Raw genomic sequence first — 23,101 nt, forward strand, 5'->3', positions numbered from 1 at the left:
GGTCTGGGAGCTGTCACTCTTCTGCTCTCCTGCTGCTGCTGGTCTCTAGGCTCCCCCTCTCCAGCTTCTGCTTTCTGCTCCCATCCCTTGAGGGCACCTGTGCAGCGCAGCACTTGAGCAATAAATGGCCTTCAGCTGCTTAGAAGTTGGACAGCCTTATCATAAAAGAACTTTTACTTACTTTGCCAGGGGAGGGGTATGGTCCTTGTCTGCTTTCATGAATCCTGGGAAACAGGGTATTAATAGCAAGAAGTAAATTATCAGCAAACATGGAGATATTAAGATGTATTTTATTATGGTGTATGCTTTGAGATGATGTATCAAGTGTTTGGCTACAGATAATAGGGTTTTACTTGATATTAAGTATGTCTTGTATTGTTCTGAAGAAAAATGTAGTTCCTAAATATTGTTTTCCACCAGTAAATTGAAGCAATTTAAAAAGAAGAAAGCTTGATCTTTATTATACTTGTATCTATTTAATATACTTGGCCTCATATTACAACCTTAAACCAAGTGACTAAGGCATCTCCAAACCAGTGATCACTAAACCCAGTGGAATTGAATTCACCTGTACTGCTGCAGAACTCCCAGTGAGTGGCCTAGAAGGGAGGTTTCATTTGGAGGTTAGCCTGTGTAGCAGGGTGGCATTCTAGTGTTGGCCGTAAAGTCCCAGGAGGCCCAATTTTTTTTCCTTTACTTTGCTTTTCCTACTCCCTGGGCAGTCTGCTATGACTTGATGGTCATTGGTGTGAAAATGTGGGAGGCTGCCCTGGTCTTATTGTAATGACCACCAGGTTTGGGGTTTAGGCCTTATGAGTCAATTGCTTGGCTCCATTCCTACCCTACACCACGCCCCAAGCCTCACAGATATCATCTCTGTTGATATTCTCTCTGCACGTACACAGCCCTGTATGGGCCCTCGGACCCCTCGGTCTCTCATTCAGCCCCTCTCCACTAGACTAGATGTCCTGTCTGTGCTGGCACACTCCAGAGCTACAGCCATCCTGCTGAGGTGGTATTCTCTCAGCAGCCTCCAAGACATTACCCCCACCTTTGCTTGGGGCCTGGGTTTATATTCACTCTCAGCTCAGCCTTCCTTCTAGGTCACACATCTCCTCTCTCAGCCTTAGCCCCACCTGCAGGCTCCCTGGGTCAGCTGGCTCCACAATCAGCCCTGGCTCGCCACATGCAGACTGCTCGGTGAGCTGCTTCACCTCTGTGCCCTGCAACAGGACGAGACCCACTATTGGGAAATCAACAATAAGAGAATTGGTTTATTTCTACTTACTGACTTCTGGCTTGAGAATGAGAAATGCCTGGGGATTTTTTGGGGTGAAGCCACAAATTCAGAGTTGATCTATCCCTGATGATTCTAGTCACTATGTTGTGTTTTTATTAGTAGGATAATCAGATTGCCTAGCTATATTTCTCTTTGAGCTCCTATTTAAGAAAATCAGTAAAGTCTTTTTCAGTTTTGTCTAATGAAGCCATGTTTGAAGCATTGAGCAAATGCCTGACTTAGTTTTGCAGCGTATTAACACTTAAATTACAGAATGCCAATCTCCTACAGTTGACAAAGAACTTCACAACCTTAAGCCAGTTTTTGCAGTGACTTTCTCACAAGAATGGTGATATAATGGAAAGGTAAGAAGAAGAAGGTGGGTTTAGCAAACCTCCCCAAGAGTTATTTAAGAGACAGTTGGAAGATACAGAAACCTTGTAGGTTATCTGGTACATCTCCTTGCTGATACAAGATTGCTCCCTACAGACTGTTTCATAATATGTGAAACTAAACTGGACTGTCGTATCCCAGATAATGCATAGTGGATTCCATTTCTCTTGGGGGATACCACAGTCTTATAAATAATCAGTGTTGGGAAATTTTATGATATTCAACCTCAAGTTGCATTTTCCTTCCACCCATCTGTTCTTAAGGTAAATAATTATTTTCCCTTCTCTGTGATCATACTTTACAAATATTTTTTTTGTAGATTTCCCTGGTGTATATTCATGTATGCATACCCTTTAGTTGTCTTTTGCTCAAACAATTTGTGTTTACTGGAACTGATGTTTCCCCAGGTAATCTGGGCTTAATTTTGAAATGTCCTAAATGACGCACACTATCTAACAGAAGGTGAGGCAGTTTCTTATATATGCTTATTCTAGGAGGATAAAACATTTATCCTCCATCCTCAGCAGGTAATTCATGCAAGTTTACTTATACCATTATTTATAAATTCTGTAATTTGGTTCAGTAGCTTCTGATCTCATCCTTGTTTGCATTTTGGTTTTTCCTTGAATTCTGTTAAGTGCAGTCACGTCAGAACCGATGTAACAGTGTGCCACTGTGTGACAGATATCCAGAGTAGCGGAGGCATGGCACTGAGTCTTTGAACTATGTCTGCAGACAGACTAAAGCACTTGTGTAGGGGAGGGAGACATCAGCACATGCAGCTTCCACTGAATTGACTGAGCAGAGGCAGTTGCCTTCTATCTTGATTCAGAGATGACAGTAGAGGGGAAAGGAAGCTATATGTGTGGGTATTGATGAGAATAAGGCCTGTAGTATTTTTATCAAAGTACTTAATTATCTTTAAAGGAGAGAGTCTGTGCAAATCTGTAGGATGCATAGCTGTCTCTTTTTCAAATCCATGGTTTTGGTAGGAGGTGCTGATTTTAAGAACCTAACGTTTAGAAGGAAGACTGTTAAAAAAATCCCTTACCTTTCCTCTTTTAAACAGCACTCTCTTCCCATTTCCCTTTTTGGTGCCAGAATACAATTTGGTATTAAGCAATTAACTGCATTTCATTCCTATTCCTTATATGTCACAACAAAATGTTTAACATTTAATTCCCTTAGCAATAAAAGCAGAAATAATTATTTCAACTGGATGTAAGCCACCACCTAAGAGGGAAAACAAGATTGATTATGTAATACAAAGGTGACTTCATATGACCCTTATTTTATCATTACCACTAAACTCCCAGCTCCGAGGAAAACAAGATATTATGCAAGAAGATTCTTGAAGAGATTAGTGAGAGACTTTATTATCCTTTAAGAAAATGAAAGGGATTAAAGTTTAGTCTGTTCCATGTCTCTACTGGTCACTGATGAATAATGATTTAAAAATAGGAGTAGGGTTTGATAGCAAAGGTCTTCTTCCTTATAGGATCATTGTTTTTCATTCAATTTGTGGCTTCTGATTTTCTTTTTTTTTTTTTTGTCTTTCTTTATCTATCCAAAATTTTTAAACAGAGTTTGTCTGGCTGGAAGAGAAAAGCTGGTAAGGTAAACTGAAATGACTTGTATCCAAGAGACAGAAGGCTACAATTGCTACCAAAAAAGCCAGAAGTACAAAGCTGTTAATTTTTTCCTCTTTCCTGTCAGGATAGCTGCATGTGTTTTATCTTCTTAAGGAAAACAAATTCAGTTTTAGATGGCAGTCTTAATGCTAGATATGAAATGTAAGCTAAAGCCCACATAATCAAATAACGTGGGCCAGTCAATAAGGATACTCACAGAATTTGCAAATAGGTATGAGATCAGCTGAAGAAAATAATTTCACATTAATATCACCAAACAAAGCATGAAGTAGGGTACCACTTTGAGGTGCCAGAAATCAACACTAGTCATATTAAATACCTGAGTGCAGAGCAGAAACCAATTTCTGTTTGGCAGATCATCAAAACATTGCCATTGAAGGTGGATAATAACCTCTATCTCGGGTTGTGTAGGCTCTATGAATACGAGTTAGAGCTGTTTGAATAGCACAGATTCTAAGAGAGCCACCCACTGGACAAGGATTATTACTGATGGCAGCACAAGGAGAGCAATTAGTAGAAATACTCTATTTTATAAGCTCCTGCTCAGTTGACACACTAGGGTTTGTTTCAGCCTGAAAATAAAAGTGCTTTATCTCCAGTTTAGCTTAGAATCATTAGTCTGAGCATGCTGCCTACTATGCGAGAATAACTGAGGCATTTTCAACTCCATCTCCTAGCATATAAAGTATACTAGTGCTAATACAGGTTGTCACAGTTTGTTGCAATGGCAACTGTGACATTGGCATGTTAGCTGTTTCCTAGTCTGCCTTTAAATTAAAAATGGCTGTTTAATCCATTAAGCTGTAAAACCCCACTGATTTTAATATTCTTAGATTCTATGTTAGGTTTCTAGTTCAGACTCTAGATCAACATAGGCAGGATATTTGTATGCTGCATCCCAAAGGTTTCCCATCATTCTACATGGCAGAGTCTTTGGCCACCGCCAGTAAATTGCAAGCCCACAAAACCCTTTTCCATTCCTAAGCTGCTTTCTTGTTCTGAAAACCTTAAGGACTTGGGTGGTTTTTTTAAATGTAGTGTACTTTGAGGTGCAGAATTTTTAGGTAACTTTGGGAAGGAAAGTGGTGGTAAATAATTCCTGAAGGTGGAAAGTGCGCTGCAAAAATTGGGTGAGGTGAACTTGGATTTTCTGTACTGGTCCCCTGAGTAGTTGGGCTGAGAGATGTTCAGCAGAGTGATCAATTAAATCTAACAGACTACAATTGATTTCTATTCCCTCTGAATTCTGAGCGCCCTTTAAGTTTGAGCCATCAAGTACCTCTTTAAAATATATATTTTTATAGAAATGTGAGACACAAACTCAAGGAATGATGATGCTCAACACTTCAAGTCTTCACAGAGTAACTGGATTGAAAACCATGCCTAAGGGCTTCCATCCTGATTGGGGCTCAGTACACTAGAGAATATAGGCAAATATTATGCCCCAAAGAACTTGTATCTAGAGCTGACTTCTTTTTATATGTTTCTACTTTGATCTGCCCTCAGTACACCTCAGTTTAATTAAGTTTTGAAATAACCCATGCCATCATATGTCTGTCTGTCTTGCTTTTGAAGTTTATGGGCTGTGTGTAAGGTAACAATTATGTGATCTTTTTATTGGGCCAACAACTAATATATACTCATTGCTTCTGGCCAGAGATCCTCTCTTCTTCAAATACTAGCAGTTCTAGGAAAAGCACAGTTTTGATGGAAAATGAGTTGTTGCTGGCCTGCTTGCTTTGACTAGCACTGATACAGTGTAAAATACCTGTTTGGGGCAATAGGATGCAGGAAGATGCAGCAAAGGCTCCTGAAAGGTGTTGACTTTCTAGTTTAACAAGTAGCCTGTGTATGTAAGGCAACAGTCTGCTAACGCATGAATAAAGTGAAACCATCACAGTGTAAATGAGGATGGTGGGGGGGTCTAATATTCTTAGATATTAGTATATTGAGTATTGGTACCAGTCCTGCAGTCTGTTGTGGAACAAAGTGGTAAATTCATCCCATAAGCTTGCGACTTACCATACGTCATAGGAACATAGGACTGGAAGGAGCTCCTTGAGTAAGTGAGTCCAATTACTTGTGCTCATCGGGTAGAAACAGATGTCTGATACCTTATCTGTGTTGCCATAAACCTTTTTGCTTAGCGTGAATGCTGAGCAAATAGATGTGGATACCCTTTGCTGCACCACATGGACGTGGGATACCCATTAACTCAGGGGTGGGCAATTATTTTGGGCGGAGGGCCACTTACCCAGTTTTGGCAAGCTGTCTAGGGCTGCATGAGTAGCCCTGCCCCTTGACAGGTGTCCTGCCCCCCAGTCACCATCTTGGGACCAGTGTCCCAGGGCCAGCACTGGTGGGGCCCAGAGTGGGGCGCAGGCTGGCAGGGGTCTGTGGAGCTGGGCCTGGTTGCACCAGCAGGAAGAGTGGGGAGCTGGCCCAGCTCCATAGAGCCCCTGCCAGCTTGGACCCTGTATTCCTGCCACCCTGCTCAGGGCCCCACCAGCACTGGCCCCGGGACACCGGTACAGGCCCCAGGCTCCCGCTGGCTCCCACACCTGCTCACTCCCAATGCCGTCCTCAGCTCTGTAGTACAGGTGGGGGGCAGCGTGCAGCCCCGACCCTGCACTTGTCAGCAGGGAACAAGCTGTTGCTGAGTGTGGGGAAAAGTGGCCTGTCCTGTGGCCCGTGCTCCCTGCTGCAGCCTCTCGCAGCCCAAGTGGGGCTGTCCTGAGCAGGCACGGGCAGCCCCATGCGGGCTGCAAGTGACTGCAGTGCAGGGCACTGGCCATGGGGTGAGGGAGGGGCCACTTCCCCGCACTCAGCACCAGCTTGTAACCCACCCCCGCTGCCAGCCTAGGCCCCAAGCTCGCTGCGGTAGGCTGCCCCTGGCACCTCGGGGCTGCCCAGTGTGGGAGCTCTGGGCAGGCACAAGCAGCAGCAAACACTGCCCAGTGCAGGGAACCGGTGCAGGGCCCAAGCTGGCAGCGGGGGCAGGTTACAAGTTGGTGTTGTGTGCGGAAAATGCAGCCCTTCCCTCACCCCGTGCCCAGTGCCCTGTGCTGAAGCTGCTTACAGCCCACCTGGGGCTGCCTGTGCCTGCTCCAGACAGCCCTGTGTGGGCTACAAGCGGCTGTAGCAGGGAGCCCCAACCACGGGGCGGGGTAGGGGCCACTTTTTCCCCACGCTCAACACCAGCTCGTCCTCTGCCCTTCTTACCTGAGGTTCCTGCGCCAGAGGAGCCACATGGTCCCAGGCCAGAAACCCCTGCTGAGGCTTCTGGGTGGGGCCAGGTGGGCCCTGCTGTTTTAGGAGCCCACCGGGGCTTCCCCTGGGTCCTACTGCCCCAGTTCCTGTCATCTTTGACAGGAACCAAGGACAGATAAATATTAGTTTTCTAAATTTTTGTAGGGGCCCAGCAGGCCAGATAGAATGGCCTAGCGGGCTGGATTTTGCCCACCCCTGCATTAACTGATGCTTTTCCCTGCTAAGACCTGTTCCCTGGGTCTGGCTGGGCAGATGAAAACCCTGCTTCTCCTGCCCCAGGTTGCAGCACAGCTGATCTGCTTCACTAGGTGAAATGCATTGCCCCCTTTGCCACCCTGGATGGTGATAAACAAAGAGCAATGTGATCTCTCCGTTTTCTCCACTCACCCAGACCCTGAGCATAGGTCTGGCTGAGTGAGAGAAGCAGGGCTTTTTTCCTCACTCAGCCAGACTTGCTCCTCCACAATCATAGGCCAGTTGTTCTGGCTGGACAGGAAAAAGCCCATGCTCGGGTCGGCTAAGTGACAAAACCAGGGAGATCACATTGCCCCTTGTCCATACCATCAAGAGCAGGGCAAGGGGCAACATGCACTTCACCCAGTGAAGTGGAAGCAGATGTGTCATGGTACAGCTGATCTGCTTCATTAGGCAATGTCTCTTTCTAGCCACAAGTAGTCACTGACCAAAGGACTCTTCAAAATCACCCCTTCAAACCCCTGTATGTAACCAGAAACACCAAGAGCATCTTGTATAACATTCCATAGGTAAAACCAGGGGAGACGAAGGCATATGCCCAGAGGGGATCCTAGGAAGAAAAGGCACAACTTCAACAGTCCTTACCAGTCAGAAAGGATTTTTCCCTTGTTTAGTAGTCAGTATGTGCGAAACAGGAGGACAGGACCCTCTAACTGGGCATCCTTGAGGTTTCTAAGTATCAGCTGGAGCATCAGGAAGCTCCAATCAAAAAGTCTTGGCTGTGGCTGGTGTCCCAACAATTCAGAGGAACATGGGAAAAACCTCAGAGCAGTAGTGTACCTAGGTCAGGACAACTGGACAACAGCCCTGGGCACCAGCTTGTGGGGAAGAGGAGAGCAGAAAACTAACCTGTGCCACTCCAGATGTGCAGTCGTGCCAGTGGCACAGTGGCAGCCAGAAATTGCTGCTGTCTGGTGCTCAGCTGCCTCACTATGTTTCTGCCTTAGAGCCAGGAGCATTCATGAGGCAGGGCAGAAAATTCCTTCCTGACTCCTGCAAGCAACTAGCAAAAGCTCTGAAGCATGGGATTGCTGGATACCTTCTACATTAGAGTTACTGCTGTAGTCCAGCCTGGGGATTGCAAATATGTGATTCCACCCTTTGGCCACCAACCCCTCTCTGCTTATTCATCTTGCCAAGTATGATGATACTTTTCTAAATCCCAAACCTCAGAACAAGTTTAATAGATTTCATAGACATTAGGGCTGGAAGGGACCTCGGAAGATCATCAAGTCCAGCCCCCCGCCCGAAGGCAGGAAGTCAGCTGGGGTCATAGGATCCCAGCAAGATAAGCACCCAATTTTCTCTTGAAGGTGCTCATTGTAGGTGCTTGAACCACCTCCAGTGGCAGGTTATTTCAGACCTTGGGGGCTCGGACAGTAAAGAAATTCTTTCTTATGTCCAGCCTGAAACGGTCTTGCAGTAGTTTATAACCGTTCGATCTCGTCATCCCTTAGGGCGCTCTGGTGAACAAATGTTCCCCCAGATACTGGTGGTCACCCCTGATAAACTAATAGGTGGCCATCAGATCACCCCTGAGCCTGCGCTTTTCCAGGCTAAACAGCCCCATAGCTCTCAGCCTGTCGTCATAAGGTCTGCTTCCCTGACCTCCGATCATGCGCGTGGCTCTTCTCTGGACTCTCAAGCTTCTCCACATCCTTTTTGAATTGTGGGGCCCAAAACTGGACACAGTACTTCAGCTGCAGCCTCACCAAGGCCAAGTACAGCAGGAGAATGATGTCCCGGGATTTGCTTGAGAAGGATCTATGGATGCAAGCCAGCGTTTTGGTAACTTTACTAGCCGCAGCATTGCTTTGAAGGGTCATGTTCATTTTGTGGTCAGTGATGACCCCCAGGTCTCTTTCTTCCGTAGTGCTAGCCAGTGTAGCACCGCCAAGCCTATAAGGATGCTGCAGGTTTTTCCTCCCAAGGTGGAGAACCTTGCAGTTAATAAAGTTGCTATAGTTTCTAAATCCAGCTGTTGCAAAGATGTTTTCCCTTCTCTTCTTCCCCCCACCCCCAGTTATTGAATTTTTTCACTCTCCCCCCCCGCTACATTGAGCCAAATTGATAATTTTCAGTTCTGTATCAGCAATAAGTTCCTTACATGTTTAGAAATGAGACTTCTTCTACCATTGGAAAAAGGAAACAACTTTTTTGGTTATCAAAAAATTGTATCTTGGCTTATTTTAGAGGCTTTTTTGACTCCTCCTGATTACTGCTGGTTTCATGGTAATAAGATGATTGGCTTTGCGGGGGAAGGGAGTGATTTTTATGTCCCTCTTCTAATGTTTTTGAAGTGATCTGCAACAATTAAACGGCACTTCCTATGAAATATGCACAATCTGTGGAATGCTTGGGTATGTGGCACTTGTATAAAGACTTTATCATCATACATGGTGAGTGGTCTCCATAACTCACAAATGGGTAGGCCACAGCTGCAAATTCATACTGTGTACAAATGATCTTGATATGGACTCCTAGTTAATGAACAAATGACCATCTTTTTTGGGTGAGTGTAAGGGGGATGAGGATTAGATCAGATTAAATTTTCATGGCTTCCTGGTCCAGAAAGCTTTTCTTTAAACAAACGGTCTACCCTGTCCTGGAACGATGTTAGCCAGGGCCATATTTTAAGATTAGAACGTGTTTAACACGCATGTGCACACTCGCCCACTGCCAGCACCTAAGATGAGCATCTTTACTTGAGAAACTGCTAGGTTTGACACTGAACTAGATGGATGTTAGCTGGTGTAATTTCTTCCCTCCTTCCCCCAGGGGATTAGTCTCAGTAGTGTGCACGTGGTCAAAAGATTTAAATATTCGTTATAGCAAGTTATGCTAGTCAGAATCATTCTGCCTTTCTCTGCTGTGTGTAGCTACAATGAGGGTTGAACTTGGTCTTGTGCATGTAATGGAATGAATATGAGCATGGGGGGAAGGGAGATGATGCTGTTTCTGCTTTGCCATTAGGGTGCAGTCACAAGGGTGCTCCCTTTTGCACTGTCCAGGTTCTTAACATGATTCAAGGACGCGCAATATTTTTTTCAACTCTGAAATGAAACTCCAGTCAGGTTAGCACATAACCATACTGCAGCCTGCTCTTTTGTCTTAGATTGTGTGTATCATCTTAAGTTGCTCTTCTTTAGGCAGAGGTGTAGGTTGTAGCTGTGTTGGTTTAAGGACATAGGCAGACAAGGTTCCTTGGGTGAATCTGATATCTTTTATTAGACCAACCCAGATGGTTGGAGAATAGTTATTAAGCAAGCTTTCGGGTTCAAAAACCCATCGTCAGGCTAAGGAAGTTTCAGCAGTTGGTGTGTGCTCTTCCTGGATGGAATGAAAAGTAAAGAAGCCAGCGGCTGGGCTGGTCTGCATACAAGACAGGTAGTTAGTGAAAATGTAGATTGAGGAGTCAATGGGTGAGAGACGGGGGGAAGAAGGGGGATGAAAGTGGAGAGATACCTGGGGAGTCAGATGTCAGGCAGGTTATAATGTGTCATAAATCCAATGTCTATATTTATTCCATGATATTTAGTATCCAGGAGGTTGATGAAGTGGAGTTCATAGGCTCGTCTCTGGGAAGTGTTTTATAGGTTTCCTTTGAGGATTGGGACTGAGAGATTGGAGAGAGAGTGGTTTTCTTGTGAGAAATGTGCCCCCACCAGTAACTGGGTATTTCTGTCTTTGATAGATTTCCGGTGTGCATTCATTCTGGTGCGCAGTTGTTGTTTGGTCTCTCCTACGTATTTTCCATCAGGGCATTTGGTGCATTGGATGAGGTATATTACATTTCTGGAGGTGCAGCTGTAAGATCCAGGGATGCTGATGGCTCTGTTGTGGGGTGTAGTAATAGGGGGGGTGGTGGAGATGTGTGGGCAGGTTTTGCATTTCTTGTCATGTCTTGTGTCCCCCACCCCCGTCTGTCTCTCACCCATTGATTCCTCGATCTACATTTTCACTGACTACCTGTCTTGTATGCATACCAGCCCAGCCGCTGGCTTCTTTACTTTTCATTCCATCCAGGAAGAACACACACCAGCTGCTGAAACCTCCTTAGCCTGGCGAAGGGTTTTTGAACCCGAAAGCTTGCTTAATAACTATTCTCCAACCATCTGGGTTGGTCTAGTAAAAGATATCAGATTCACCCAAGGAACCTTGTTGTCTTTAAGCAATCACTTCACTTGCAAAGAATTTCTCCAACCGAAGTGATGTATGGTGTTTGTTGATTAAATGGTCATTGCTACTGACTGATTCTGGGAACAGTTACAGGTTAAAAATCAGTTGAAAGCAACTCACAGTACTAAAATGGAAGCCATATGATGTATAAGCCTGCCTGTTCAATGCACTCTACCTGTTTTTTTTCTTCTGATAATAAAATTAATCAAATCCGTTTCACTCTTAAAACAGCTTCTAGTCTGACTATTGTTTTTGTGCCTTCTTAAATCACCTACCAGGGGATTTTCATCTGGCACTTCATATCATGATTCATACAGGGATCTTGGGGTACGATGGGCATATAAAAAGTCAAAGGCCAAGTTACCCCACTATCTGGGTGCTGAATTAGTTATGTTGATAAAAGCACCAGAATTTGGAGTTGAAGCTGAAATCCTGTAGAAAGGTTACAGTGATCTTGTGGTTGTCACTTTCTAGGAAAATATAAAACATAAAACTATAAATCTGCTTGTCTCTGCAAGCTGGAAGTTCACCAAGGGAGAAGTATGTCTTACCACAAATGAACTGTGGAGGCTACTATGTAGAGTTTTTTGTTTGGTTTGGTTCTAAATATAATTGATATTTGAGTTTACTCCTGATAGTGACCCCTTGCCTTAAAATAGGTCCATCGTTTGTGGCTCTTCCAGTTCAAAGATCCATATTTGTGTTGGATTCTGTACTGGAATAGTTAAATGTTTAACCTTGGTCTTGATAAAATGTTTGTTTTTGTGCTGTTAGGGTTGCATACAGTCTTTTGTTTGGCAGTTTTCAGAGGTTGAAAAGTGTCACAGTAGTTCACTTGGAGCATCTGTTTTCAAGTTTGGGAGCCAAAGGGCTATCCTGTTTCCATTTCTGCGTCTAGGAGTGGCCGGAACTGTGTGGCAAGGCCGTCTGTGTGGTTTGTAATGCAGTCGGGAGCAGTCGGGATCCACAGTCCCACTCCGTAGGTGTTGCACAGCTTCCAGAAAGATTGCCCTTTTCACAAGTCCATATTTCAGGGGTTCTCAACATTTTACCCTCAAGGCAGCCCTCCATAACTTTGGGGAATTAAATAGTATGCCCTTTCAAAAACTTGTTTATATTAAGTGTTACTTCCTGCAGATCAGCTGGACAGTGGGAGCAGGGCAGGGGTCAGGCCTGGACCAGCCAGAGCCTGTGCTTATCCCCTAACACCTCACCTGCTCATCTCCTCACGCCTTGTGGCACCCCAGAATGTCCCAGCACCCTGGTTGAGAATCACCTCTCTAAGTAAATCACATGAAAGCCGCTTGTCCTGCACCTGGAGCATTTGCCATTTAAAAAGAATTCAGACGTTTCACTGCAACTTTTTTTCCTTCCCATTTTGAAGCCAGAGATTCCTGCATTGGTATCCTGGGGCTACAGTGGCAGCCTGAAAGGAGAATGTGGCAGTTCTTCCTGCGTTATGTAAGAATGTTGCCTCTGAGCTCTCTAATTTAGTTGAAAAAAATGTCAGAATATTGGTGATGCTTATCTTTAAACTGTCCCGTGTTTCTGAGTTGACTGTCTTGTATGTTCTGAAATGCCTCCTGACCTGGCCAAACGGGCAGGATTTGGGCTATGCTGTAAAACAGCCTTGAATTTTTTTGCTCTCATTTCTAGTATAAATGTTTCTGGCATCCCTCCCATTATATAGGCATAGCTATAAATAGCTATATCAGGATCTAAAATTAGATTTAGGAGCATAGAACTGATTGTAATATTAATCTTTGCCTTTAAATGTTGCGGTAGTATTTCAGCGTACTTACGGGATTGGTACAGCTTGAGTAGAAAACCAAGTTGAGGAATTCCAGAGAGATAAAGCCACTTCCTCTGTCGGGCATGAAGAAGTATCTGCTCTAAGATACAGAAGAGTTGTTAATGTTTATCTCAACTCCAAATAAATGATTTCCTCAAGCAAGTAGAGCAAGCTTCTCAGTTTGTTATATCCACCAACTCAAACGCATCTTGGCAATTTTATAGAAAAAATGAGAACATTGCATTGTGTGTGTTTTAATTTAACCCTTTGCTCACTGCAGAGGATACTTCTCCAGTTTTAGTCTGTCATGGTTTTGTGGCAAGAGAGGAGATTTAAATATAAAATGACTTAAATAGATTCAGTGACACTGTTCTGTTCTTTCTTTGGTAGGATTTTTCCAATTAAAGATGTACCTGCAGAGCCTGAAGCCCTCACCCATTGGCTATATCAACGATTCATTGAAAAGGAGGATCTCTTGTCACATTTTTACAAAACAGGTAGAATGTTCTCCAGCAAGAGAGTACTTAGTAATGCTTTGCAATTCTCCAGTGCCTTTTACACAGGGGTCTCGGAAGGATTTAAGAAAACGCAGTTACTGTTTACAGCATCCTCAGACTTTGTCCTTCACCTTTTCCATTTGGGGAAGGATTCAGAATAACAAATAGTAATGACCTGATTCTGTTGCACATGTTGCACAATGCCAGGCAGGGTTCTTGAATTAGAAAGGAGTATTCAAAACTGATAAAAGGAAATTCCTTTTTTCGTATCATGCATAATTAAACCATGAAACCCATTGCTAGAGGATGTTGAGGCCAAGAATTAGCAAGATTTGAAAGAGGGAGCAAAAATGTATGTGCATATCAGGAATGTTTAGAGTTAATGCTAACAAATTTTGCAGCAGTGCAGAATTACAAAATATTTTGAACTGTAAAGGAACAGGATGAGAATGTCATGGGCCGTGCGTGGTGTTTTTCCTGTATCTGCCTTTGCAGTTCTTAAATTTCTGATGGCTTTGGCAGAGGTCACTGTTGAAGAAAAGATGCAAGGTCAGATAGATATTAAGGCTGAGCAGTAGGTCATTTCCTGCGTTTCTGTTGAAACAAAGCAGGAAGAGGGTGTGACTTACTGATGAAGGATCTGTAGTATGTCCATGGCACAATACGGTAGACCTGGTGCCTGAAAGTCCCCATAGCAATGAATGGGGTAGACTTGTTCTCTGACAAGTCCCCAAGTAATGAATGGGGTAGATGTGGTGTCTGAAACTCCCCATAGGAATGATTGAGGCCCAGTTTGATGCTCTCCATAGCTGACTGCACTTTCTCCCTCCCTCAATACATGGGGTACTATTTGCAGCTTCTCTACAGTAAAACTCCCTGAATGAAAATGGGTTTCAAGGGCACTAATCAGGCTCTAATAATGTTACTAAGGAGACATTGGCAACTAAGGTGCCATTTTCTTAACGTATATCTGCCTTTGAAAATAAGACTGGGGAACTTTTCCTTCCTTTTCCAGCTGACAAACATTAAAGTTCACCACCAGTCCCCTAACACCTCTGTTTCTTTGTTGTTTTTGTACAGAGAAGTAAAATTTGTCATCGCAGGAAAAACAAGTTTAGTTTTAGAGGGCTTTTGGCTGGTGGGGTTATAGAAAACTTAATAAAAGAAAAAGCTTGAGTTTCTTTTGGACATTTAATATAGGGAAGCAAGTTTATCATATTGACACTGCCTGAGAAGGATGACTAATCAAAATACTGGAGTTTTTCTTTTTATAGGAGAAAAGCTCTTTTATTACATTCCTTATTGTGCAGATGCCTACAAATAGCACTTAGGCCGCCCACACAATTAAGTTAAATGTTGCAGAGTCTTTATGTAAGAGATGCTGCTTCACACAATGGTTTATTGGATACAGTTGGATTATTCATTACTAATAGAAATGGGGAATCAATTTTATATAATTTACCATGGTAGTATATTTGATCAGTGATAATGTAATGTATAGTGCACCTTGCTTTGAGAGGAGTAAGTGGTCTTTTCTGTTGTCCTGTTTATTCAAATGGTCATGTAACATTACTTAGCATACCCAGCAGTGTCTCTATTGGGTCTAGTTTATGGACGGACCCTGCACCTAAATAGACTTGACTGAGATCCCATTAGGCACTGCAGGATTCAGTCTGTGAATAGCATCGGGACTCTTTTTAAACTTTGCTCCACAAGAATATGTTCCTTGTCTGGTAGCTCAGATCCATAGTTCTCTTTAACCTGATACAGGTGATTTTCATGGCTGAACTGCAGTACTTTACAACTAGTACTGAAATAGATTTTTTTCCATTCCATTAACGATTTGGCTAAACAAATTTGACTATTCTAAACAAAAACAGAATGCCAGTACAGCCAAATTCCTTGCTCAGAAATGGTAAGTACATTGAGATACATTGGTTTGTATTTTTGCAAATACTTTGCACACGACCATAAACTTCAGCTTTCCCTGCCTCCGACTCTGGCAAGGAGAGCATACGGAGCTACACAAAGCTTAGCCAACCTGCCCAACTGCTAGGAATATCTGGAGTGTGCTGGGGACATCTAGAATTGTACAGGTTAGTTCTAGGGCAGGGCTGAGCAACATGCTGGCTGTGGAAACGGAGAGCTTGTGGGCCGTGGTGGAGCTTTTGCCCATGCTAGGGGTGGGGAGAAGTGGCATCAGGGAAAAGCTACTGTGGCAGTGGCTAGGTCTGAACCCCGGCCTGTACCAGACTGCAGCGGGCTTGAATCTGATGCCCGTGACTCCAAAAAGTTGCCTGCTGCTGTTCTAGGGCACTGAGATGTTGGGAACCTGAAGTGCAAGTGGGAAATGTGCTGATATGGCTACTTCAGTGCTGACTCTGCCCCATTCCCTTCAAAATGTTGTTTCTGTGGTAACAAGAGGCTACTTTAAGACTGCAAAACAGGAGAGGACAGGAGCTGCATATTCCTTGAAGTTATCCCAGCAAGCAATATTTTTTTAAATGGGAGGGAGAGAATAGAAATGACAAGTGTAGAGCGAAATGAGGCTGTTACTGCTTGTTTCCTCTCCTTTTGACGATTAGGTTTTACAGACTTTACACAGTGGGACTTCTTAGAGTATAGTAATAATCTCACCCTGTAGGTAGAGAAAAAAAGTTATATATGCTCTACATATAGAGCTGAAATGTGTCACTTAAAACTCAAAGCTCTGGGCTTCATTGTAAGGGTACTTCAGTAATTATGAACACTTGCAGCATTTCCATTGTTTAGCATTGTGGTTTTCTCTAAAGCAGAGTCCAATGACTTTTTTCCCTGGTGTTTGATGATTAATAAAAAAAAAAAAAAAAGTTGGAGGCCCCGATCCCCAAACGTATTTAGGGGCTTGCTTCCCTGTTTTGGCACTTGACTCCCATGATATTGTATTCTGATGTCAGGCTAACAAATACAGAAGAGGTCTACATAAATGGATCCTAATAAAATACATTTCTTACCCAGTAATTGGGACTGTTTTCTGTCCTGGATTCTTAATGCCCCATCAGTTCTGGATTTGGAGGACCAGAATGCTTCCTTTGCAGTCACTCATTCAAGGAACACTTTCTGTTTTTGCCAACATGATTTAAACTGATTACTAATGTAAGTTAGTAAATCCTGGAGGAGGTTAAATTGGGGAAGATGAAGTTTTATCACATCAGTCATTCCTTGCTATAACAAACAGCCCTTCAAAATTGAACGTTCAGAGAACATTCATTGGACAACAAATTGTAGTGTTGGTCGGTCTGTCTGATTAAAGAGCCTAACACATAACCAAGCAGTGCATTGAAATGTATTGTGAGAGACCTTGAGAAATGTTAGGGGTATATGTGCACTGCTGCTCTTCGGTGTATGAATGCTCACACATTCAGCAAAACATGAAGTTGCTGAAATCTTTTAATATGGTGGTGTGATTTTTATGGCTGTTAGTTGGAAACTATCCTCCTTGGGAAATGTGTGTATAAAATCCTTGCACAGCAGGTATGCAGAATCCATATGCATTCTGCTGGATCTAATACTGTTACAGAAATTAATCGTATTCAAAATGCGCAATAGTAAACAGTAAACCATACGAGACCTACGGAAGAGCTAAATGCACCCAAGCAAGGAATATCTGAATGTTTTATATCCTGCGTTCAAGTTTGCAGCCAATTGAAATAGAACTTATTTCTCCCAGTCTGGAAGATGTATTTAACTTTTTTCTGTGCTAATGGAAATAATTAGCGTTCTGAAAAATCACCCATATAAAGCAGGCAAATATATCAATTACACATACCCATTAGGGGTGTGTAAAAGGGGCCCTATTCTATTTGGATTTGGCCCAAATCGGGGACAGTGCTTCGATCCGTTGATTGGGATCACTGTCCCTGATTCGATTTGGCCGAATCCAAATCTGACAACTCAGTGCTGATTCGGCGAATCAGCAATTCAGACACAGGCACAGCTTTAAAAGTTTTTTCTATGTACCTTGAGGTAACAGCATGGCTCATGATCGCTGCGGTGCTGGGGCGGATGGAGCATCCCACATCAGCGTGGGGGGCTCTCCAGCATGCTCAGCAGCAAACCCAGAAATGGATCAGACCAGGTCTACTGGGGAGTGTGCTGGGGGGGCCCCCCTGGCCTGGCGATTGGCCACAGGGGGACCCTGGGTGCCCCCCCAACCCAGAAGGCACCAGTTCCCAAGCCAGGGGAGTGTAGGGGAGCCCCCTAACGTGCTCCCTGGTGGACCTGGAAGTGCTTCTGATCCAGTTCCAGGTCTGCTGCCAAGCACGCTGGGGAACCCCCGTGCTTGTATGGGATGCTACATCTGCTCTGCACCATTCAGAGCCCCTGCTACCTAGATGTATGTAGAAAAAACATTTAAAGCTGTATCTACGTCTGAATCACTGAATCTGTCCAAATCTCTTCGAATCGATTTGGAGAAATTAAAGAGTCCTCTAATTTGATTTGGATTCAGAGATTTGGCCACTGAATCGGGCTGAATCTCCACCGAATCCAATAAGGGACCAAAGCTTCGTACAGCCCTAATACCTATCGCGATCCATATAGGCAACATAGCTAAAAAGAATGTACTCAAACTGTAGGTCCTAGTGCAATAGGATTAACAATGATTTTTCTTTCCTTTTCTAGGAGCATTTCCTCCCCTACAGGGTCAAACAGCTGTTTCCCGGGAGATGACCCTCAACAACTTGTGGTTGGTTGGCATTCAGTCCCTTGCATTTTTGTCAGGTGGTATGTGGTACTGCATCCTTCGGTATTTTTATCATTGCCTATTTTAGAAGTTGAATGGGACCTGAGGACACTGAGAATCCAGGCTCTGGCAAATGAGCTTCACGTGACGTGCAAATGTGAATATTCAAGAGTCAAGGAAAATACTGGATGGCTTTTTACCCCTCTCAACAGACACTCTAAACTCCACTAAAGTGAGAGTCAGTAATATAGTGACCTGATGATGTATTTTAAGAACTCTGTATTTTTAAAGAGGGGGAACATCCCTAGACACACTTAAGCAAATTTGGCATTTGGACAAGAGGTGCAGTCATACAACCACATAGAGGAATGTCTGCAACAAGAAGCTCTGTCACCACAGGTATTACTTGACATTGTAGTTAAAACGCAGAAAATTCAGCAACTCTCTCTCTCTCCCGTAGTCTGTACGACAAAGTGTGTGGTAGAGAATCCCTCATTGGCACAAAAGTTTATCACAGTTGAGCTGGAATCACATGTAGTCTGCAGAGCTAGTTATGATAACTTAACTGCTCTCCTATCAGCCATTGTTGTATTAGACACACTCTTCCTGCAAGCATGCAAGAGAGGTTTGTGGTGGAGAAAACAGTGCTCAGAAAAGCAGTATGTAATATGTTTAAAAATAATTCACCATTGACAAATCAGCCCATCCCTGCCCTGGGTTATCCATCAGACATGTGATTTCTGTACGCTAGTTGTATCCCTTCTTAGTAGGGACGATGTCAGGTCACTTGATTTATTTCCCTTTTGTGTTTATAATGTTTCATACATTGAGAAGTATCTTTTCTGCAAAATGCACTTTTAAAGATTAAAATACAGTGAAGGAAAAACATATAGCTGGGGTGGGGGGGAGCTTTATCTGCAACAGACTGGAATCGTAAAGAGTGCTACCTGTTCCTGAAAGTGTGCTGGTGTCCCTGAGGCTTTTCAGTCTGTCCTCCCTTCCCCACTGTCTTTCCTCTCTGCTCCAATTTGTTGTATATCACGAGCTGGCAAATGTGACTTTTTGATAGCTTACGGAGGCCTTTTCCCCCCATTTGTTGCAACAGTACTAAATGCATTTGTGGGACAGTGTAAACAAATCAATGCAAGTCAGATTCATATTTTGCTTTGGAAAAATGGAAGGAAACTAGTTTCTTAAAAAGAGATCTGATGGCTTGTGTAAAGCTGTAGGAAGATATTCAATGGACTGTGACAGAATGTGATCTCAATAACTGTACAGAGGGCTATATTAAGCCTGCCCCTGTGCTGTAAAGTATTAGCCTCAGTGGAAGGAGAATTAATTAGTCAGAGGCAAACTGGACTCAAACCAAATTTTCAGATGTCTGGTTAACAATGCTGTTGAAAGGCAGTCAGTACTGTAGGTTCTCATTTCCAGCAGATTGGCCTCATTTGATTACACAGGTAGAAAAGATCTATTTCTAGAATTAAATTCCTGTTTGAGTATAGGCCATGTAGCCAGAATTTTATGTATAACTATGGTGTATTGTCTTTGGATTGTAATTTTATTGACCGCAAACTAAGCCAACTGTAGTTGTCCATGTTGAGTTAGCAGTATAGTTTCCCCTTTGATCCCCCTTGTCATACAAGAACCAGTTTGAGTAGTATACAAGACAAAAATATAAGATATCTGAATATTTTCCTTTGGGGGGAAAAAGCATACCAAAATATGAAATAATGCGAATTTTCCCTGGTTTAATGGAAAAGGTATCCTAATTAAATATGCCAAAAAAGTGGTTTCATCATAAGGTAACACAGTGTGGATATTAATAAGAAGATGGTTAATAAAAGAACAACTGAAATACCTCATTGACTGTTATGATACCACTGCAGGTGAAATGCAGAAGACAGTGTTATTATTTCACGTGATGTTTAATGTAAGAAACTATTTCTAAATCCATCTTCTTGACAAAATACAGCTGAATTCCATTGTAAAATTAAAATTAATCTTAATGTGAGGTACGCAAAGGGAGGCCAGTTTGGGCTGTGAACATGTTCCTTTACCCGTTGATTCTGCCAATTGGTGAGGTTTGTTACTTTGGGTGTAGATTGTTTCCTCTGCTGTATTGCAGGCAGGCGTTGCAGTCCAGTACCAATCCCCTGATACAAGGGTGCAAACAAGCTGTTCTAAACTTGAGTATACTGGATTCTGGAAACAAGCTGCAGAATGTTTTCTATGCCTTTCTTCCTAACGTGGGATGATTGGAACCACTTGGCATTCCAGTTTATATTGTTTCTTAATTGGGAGGGGAAGGGCTGATATAAAAAAAGAGAGGTTTTGTTGCACAACAGAAGCCTGCATCAGAATATTTGCTTTACAAACCCAATAAACATGCCAGGGTATATGCTTTTCAACTGCACTATTGTTTCCAATGGCCTGTAATAAGTACTGATGTGCTGCCTAATGAAATAACAGCAATATGTGATCATGTGGTAAAGTGACCCTTTGACTTACTGGTACCTTTGGGTTTGTTTGTTTTTGTTTTTGTCTTTCAATTTGTTTGTTTTTTAATTCTGCAAAACCTTTATATGAAAGCACTGATTGTAGTTTCAATGTGGAGACTAAATTGCATTAGATTGCTTCTCTGCTACTTGCACTGGAAAATGTGAAGAGTGTGTGTCATCAAGTCTCCATAGAGTCGAATTTAGGTGATCATGGAAAGGAACTAGTTTCCATGTTAGGAACTCGGATTTTTTTTTGTCATGAACATAGTGCTGGTTTATAATGGAGAATAATAAAGAGTGATAAAAATCTTTTTAATAAGGGAAAAACATAAAATACATGTAGGAGAAATGAGTTTCAACTCAGTTACCTATGTGTCAGCTAGTTCAGGTTTATAGCTGTAGTTAGCATTTTTGCTACAAGCCACCGGGGGGGGAAGGGGGGTCCTCTGCTTGAAATTGTATTCTCTAAGGGGAAAATTGCATCCAGTAGAAAATTATCTGAATGAACGTAATGATAAAATTCACCCACCAAGTTCTTGTCTAATTAATACAACTTTGAATTTGGTGACACAAAGGGCAGTATTGGGAAGGAATGAATAAAAACATGCGGGGTGAAGACAACCATGGAAAATGTAATTACAGAGATTGGGGACATGGGAGAGAACTAAGGACTTCTTTAAAGTGCAGAAATTAACTTGGGTGTATGCCAGGGTAATGTAAAACACGTTTCAGTTCTGTTAACTTCTACAATTGTTCACCAACTGTTCTTTAACCTGTAACAATATAACTCTGTTAAGAGTTGCTGCTCTTTTGATCCCACTAAATGATGTATGCTAGCCCCATTCACACATTCTGGAAATGCTTGGTTTTTGCTTTCTTCCTTTTGTGCCAGTCCTTTCTCTTCCAACTTACCCACTGTTCTACAATGTATTTCAGTCGCAACTTGTCCTGCAAGTGAGCTTGTCGTGTTAATCATATTTAAAAATCAAGACTCTTACCTATTTTGGTCACTGGAAAAAAAAATAAATCTCTTGTTTAGATAAATTATAAAAAATAAGATGCATCTCACTCAGTCTTGAAATATGACTACACATCGTGCTGTTCACCATTCACTGCTATTTCACAGAACAGTGTGGACATAGTTGTATGTGTGCCTCTCTCTCTCTCTCTTATTTTGGTCTGTCGTTGTCACAGAATGCTGTGAACCTTTATATCTGTTTGTAGAAGATGACGAAAATACCAAACACTGTGTGGCAGAGATTAAACCGGTCCACTTTACCTTGGCATAAGTGTTGGGACCAAAGGTACTTAAATCTGGGATTTCCAAATCACAAAACTGATCTCGGGGATGGTTTTTGTTTGTTTGTTTTTAACTTGGGCAGACCTTCTTTGTGCTAATGTAATACAATCTTAATGGAATAAAAAAATGTACAATTGAAGACGCTGTATTGTTTGGAAATAATGGAGCCATATAAAAGAAATTATACAGTATTTTGCAAAATTGCTTTTTTGAGAATTTTTTATTTATTTTTTTTTAAAGCAATTGGAACAGCAAAATAAAAAACCACTCTAGTTGCAAGGTCTGCATACCTTATGAATGTTTTGAATGGCTTTTATTTTTATTGTGTAAAACTAGACTACATGGCTGTGGTACACAAAAAAAATCTCTAAAAGAAAAAAGTCTATGCATTTTACAGTTCAACTCTTTATCACTGGGTAATGAAATGAGTATATATTGAACAGCTGTTGTGTCAACGTGAGTTAATTTCCCTTAATGTTATTACAAACTGATGTGGAGGGTGATTGTACACGAAATTTAGCTTTCTTGATGCCATACTGTTTATTCTAGCCACTGAATTTTCCCCACTCCCTGCTGCATTTCCACATTTTCTTGTATATGGTCAGAATTAATGCAGAAGCCCATAGAAACTGTTAGTGATTTTGCAAAGGTCTGGTCACACTTGGATTTATTTTACTGAACTCCTTTCTTCCTTTTTATTTTTTTATTTTTTAAACTGGATCCTTCCAGCAACCAAGACCAATTTTCAGAAATGTAGATAGGCACCAAAAGAGATTTTTCTCTTCTAAGACTCATAGGCGATTTTGTTTTTCTGTTTTAATGTGATAAAATAAAGTTGATTTTTTTTCAAGATTTCATGTGCTTCTAATTCTTAATTAGTGAGATGATTTTGCTTGTTTGTTTGTTTGTTGGGGGAGGGCAAAGTTGTATTAAATGTCTTCTGTGCTTACCTTAAAACACCAAGTAGCAAAATTTAATCATGGTTGTGCTCACAGTGCAGTTTTGTTTTTAGTTAGTGAGTACGGAAATTGTTAGTGTCTCTCAGTATTAAAAGTATAGGTAGTTGCTGCTCATAAAGTTCTCAGGAAGAACATGAGACTCATCTTTCTGTGTCAGAAAGCTAAATTTGAACTAAAAAGAGGGTAGTGAGGGGAAGAGCAACTTCTGGCCCTTATTCTGCCAAAATTCCCATTACATTTGTTGAAAGTAAAGCAGAAATTGGCTCAAAGCATCTAGAGGCAGATCTCTGCATCTCATCTC

The 23,101-nt window shown here is 42.3% G+C and overlaps 1 protein-coding gene across 6 annotated transcripts in view; it reads left to right on the plus strand.

Annotated features, from left to right (window-relative positions):
* Window positions 1-22,693, plus strand: part of LPGAT1 (lysophosphatidylglycerol acyltransferase 1) — a 123,889-nt gene extending 101,196 nt beyond the window's left edge. For all 6 annotated transcript variants that reach the window (XM_059718067.1, XM_059718059.1, XM_006261519.4 and 3 more), the window contains 2 exons: window positions 13,211-13,317; window positions 17,980-22,693. In XM_059718067.1, the coding sequence (XP_059574050.1) occupies window positions 13,211-13,317; window positions 17,980-18,128 (256 nt within the window). In that variant the 3' untranslated portion in view covers window positions 18,129-22,693. The remainder of the gene's footprint in view (window positions 1-13,210; window positions 13,318-17,979) is intronic.
* Window positions 22,694-23,101: the final 408 nt, after the last annotated feature.

This window comes from Alligator mississippiensis, chromosome 1 (genome assembly GCF_030867095.1).
Source record: "Alligator mississippiensis isolate rAllMis1 chromosome 1, rAllMis1, whole genome shotgun sequence".
Classification (NCBI taxonomy): domain Eukaryota; kingdom Metazoa; phylum Chordata; order Crocodylia; family Alligatoridae; genus Alligator; species Alligator mississippiensis.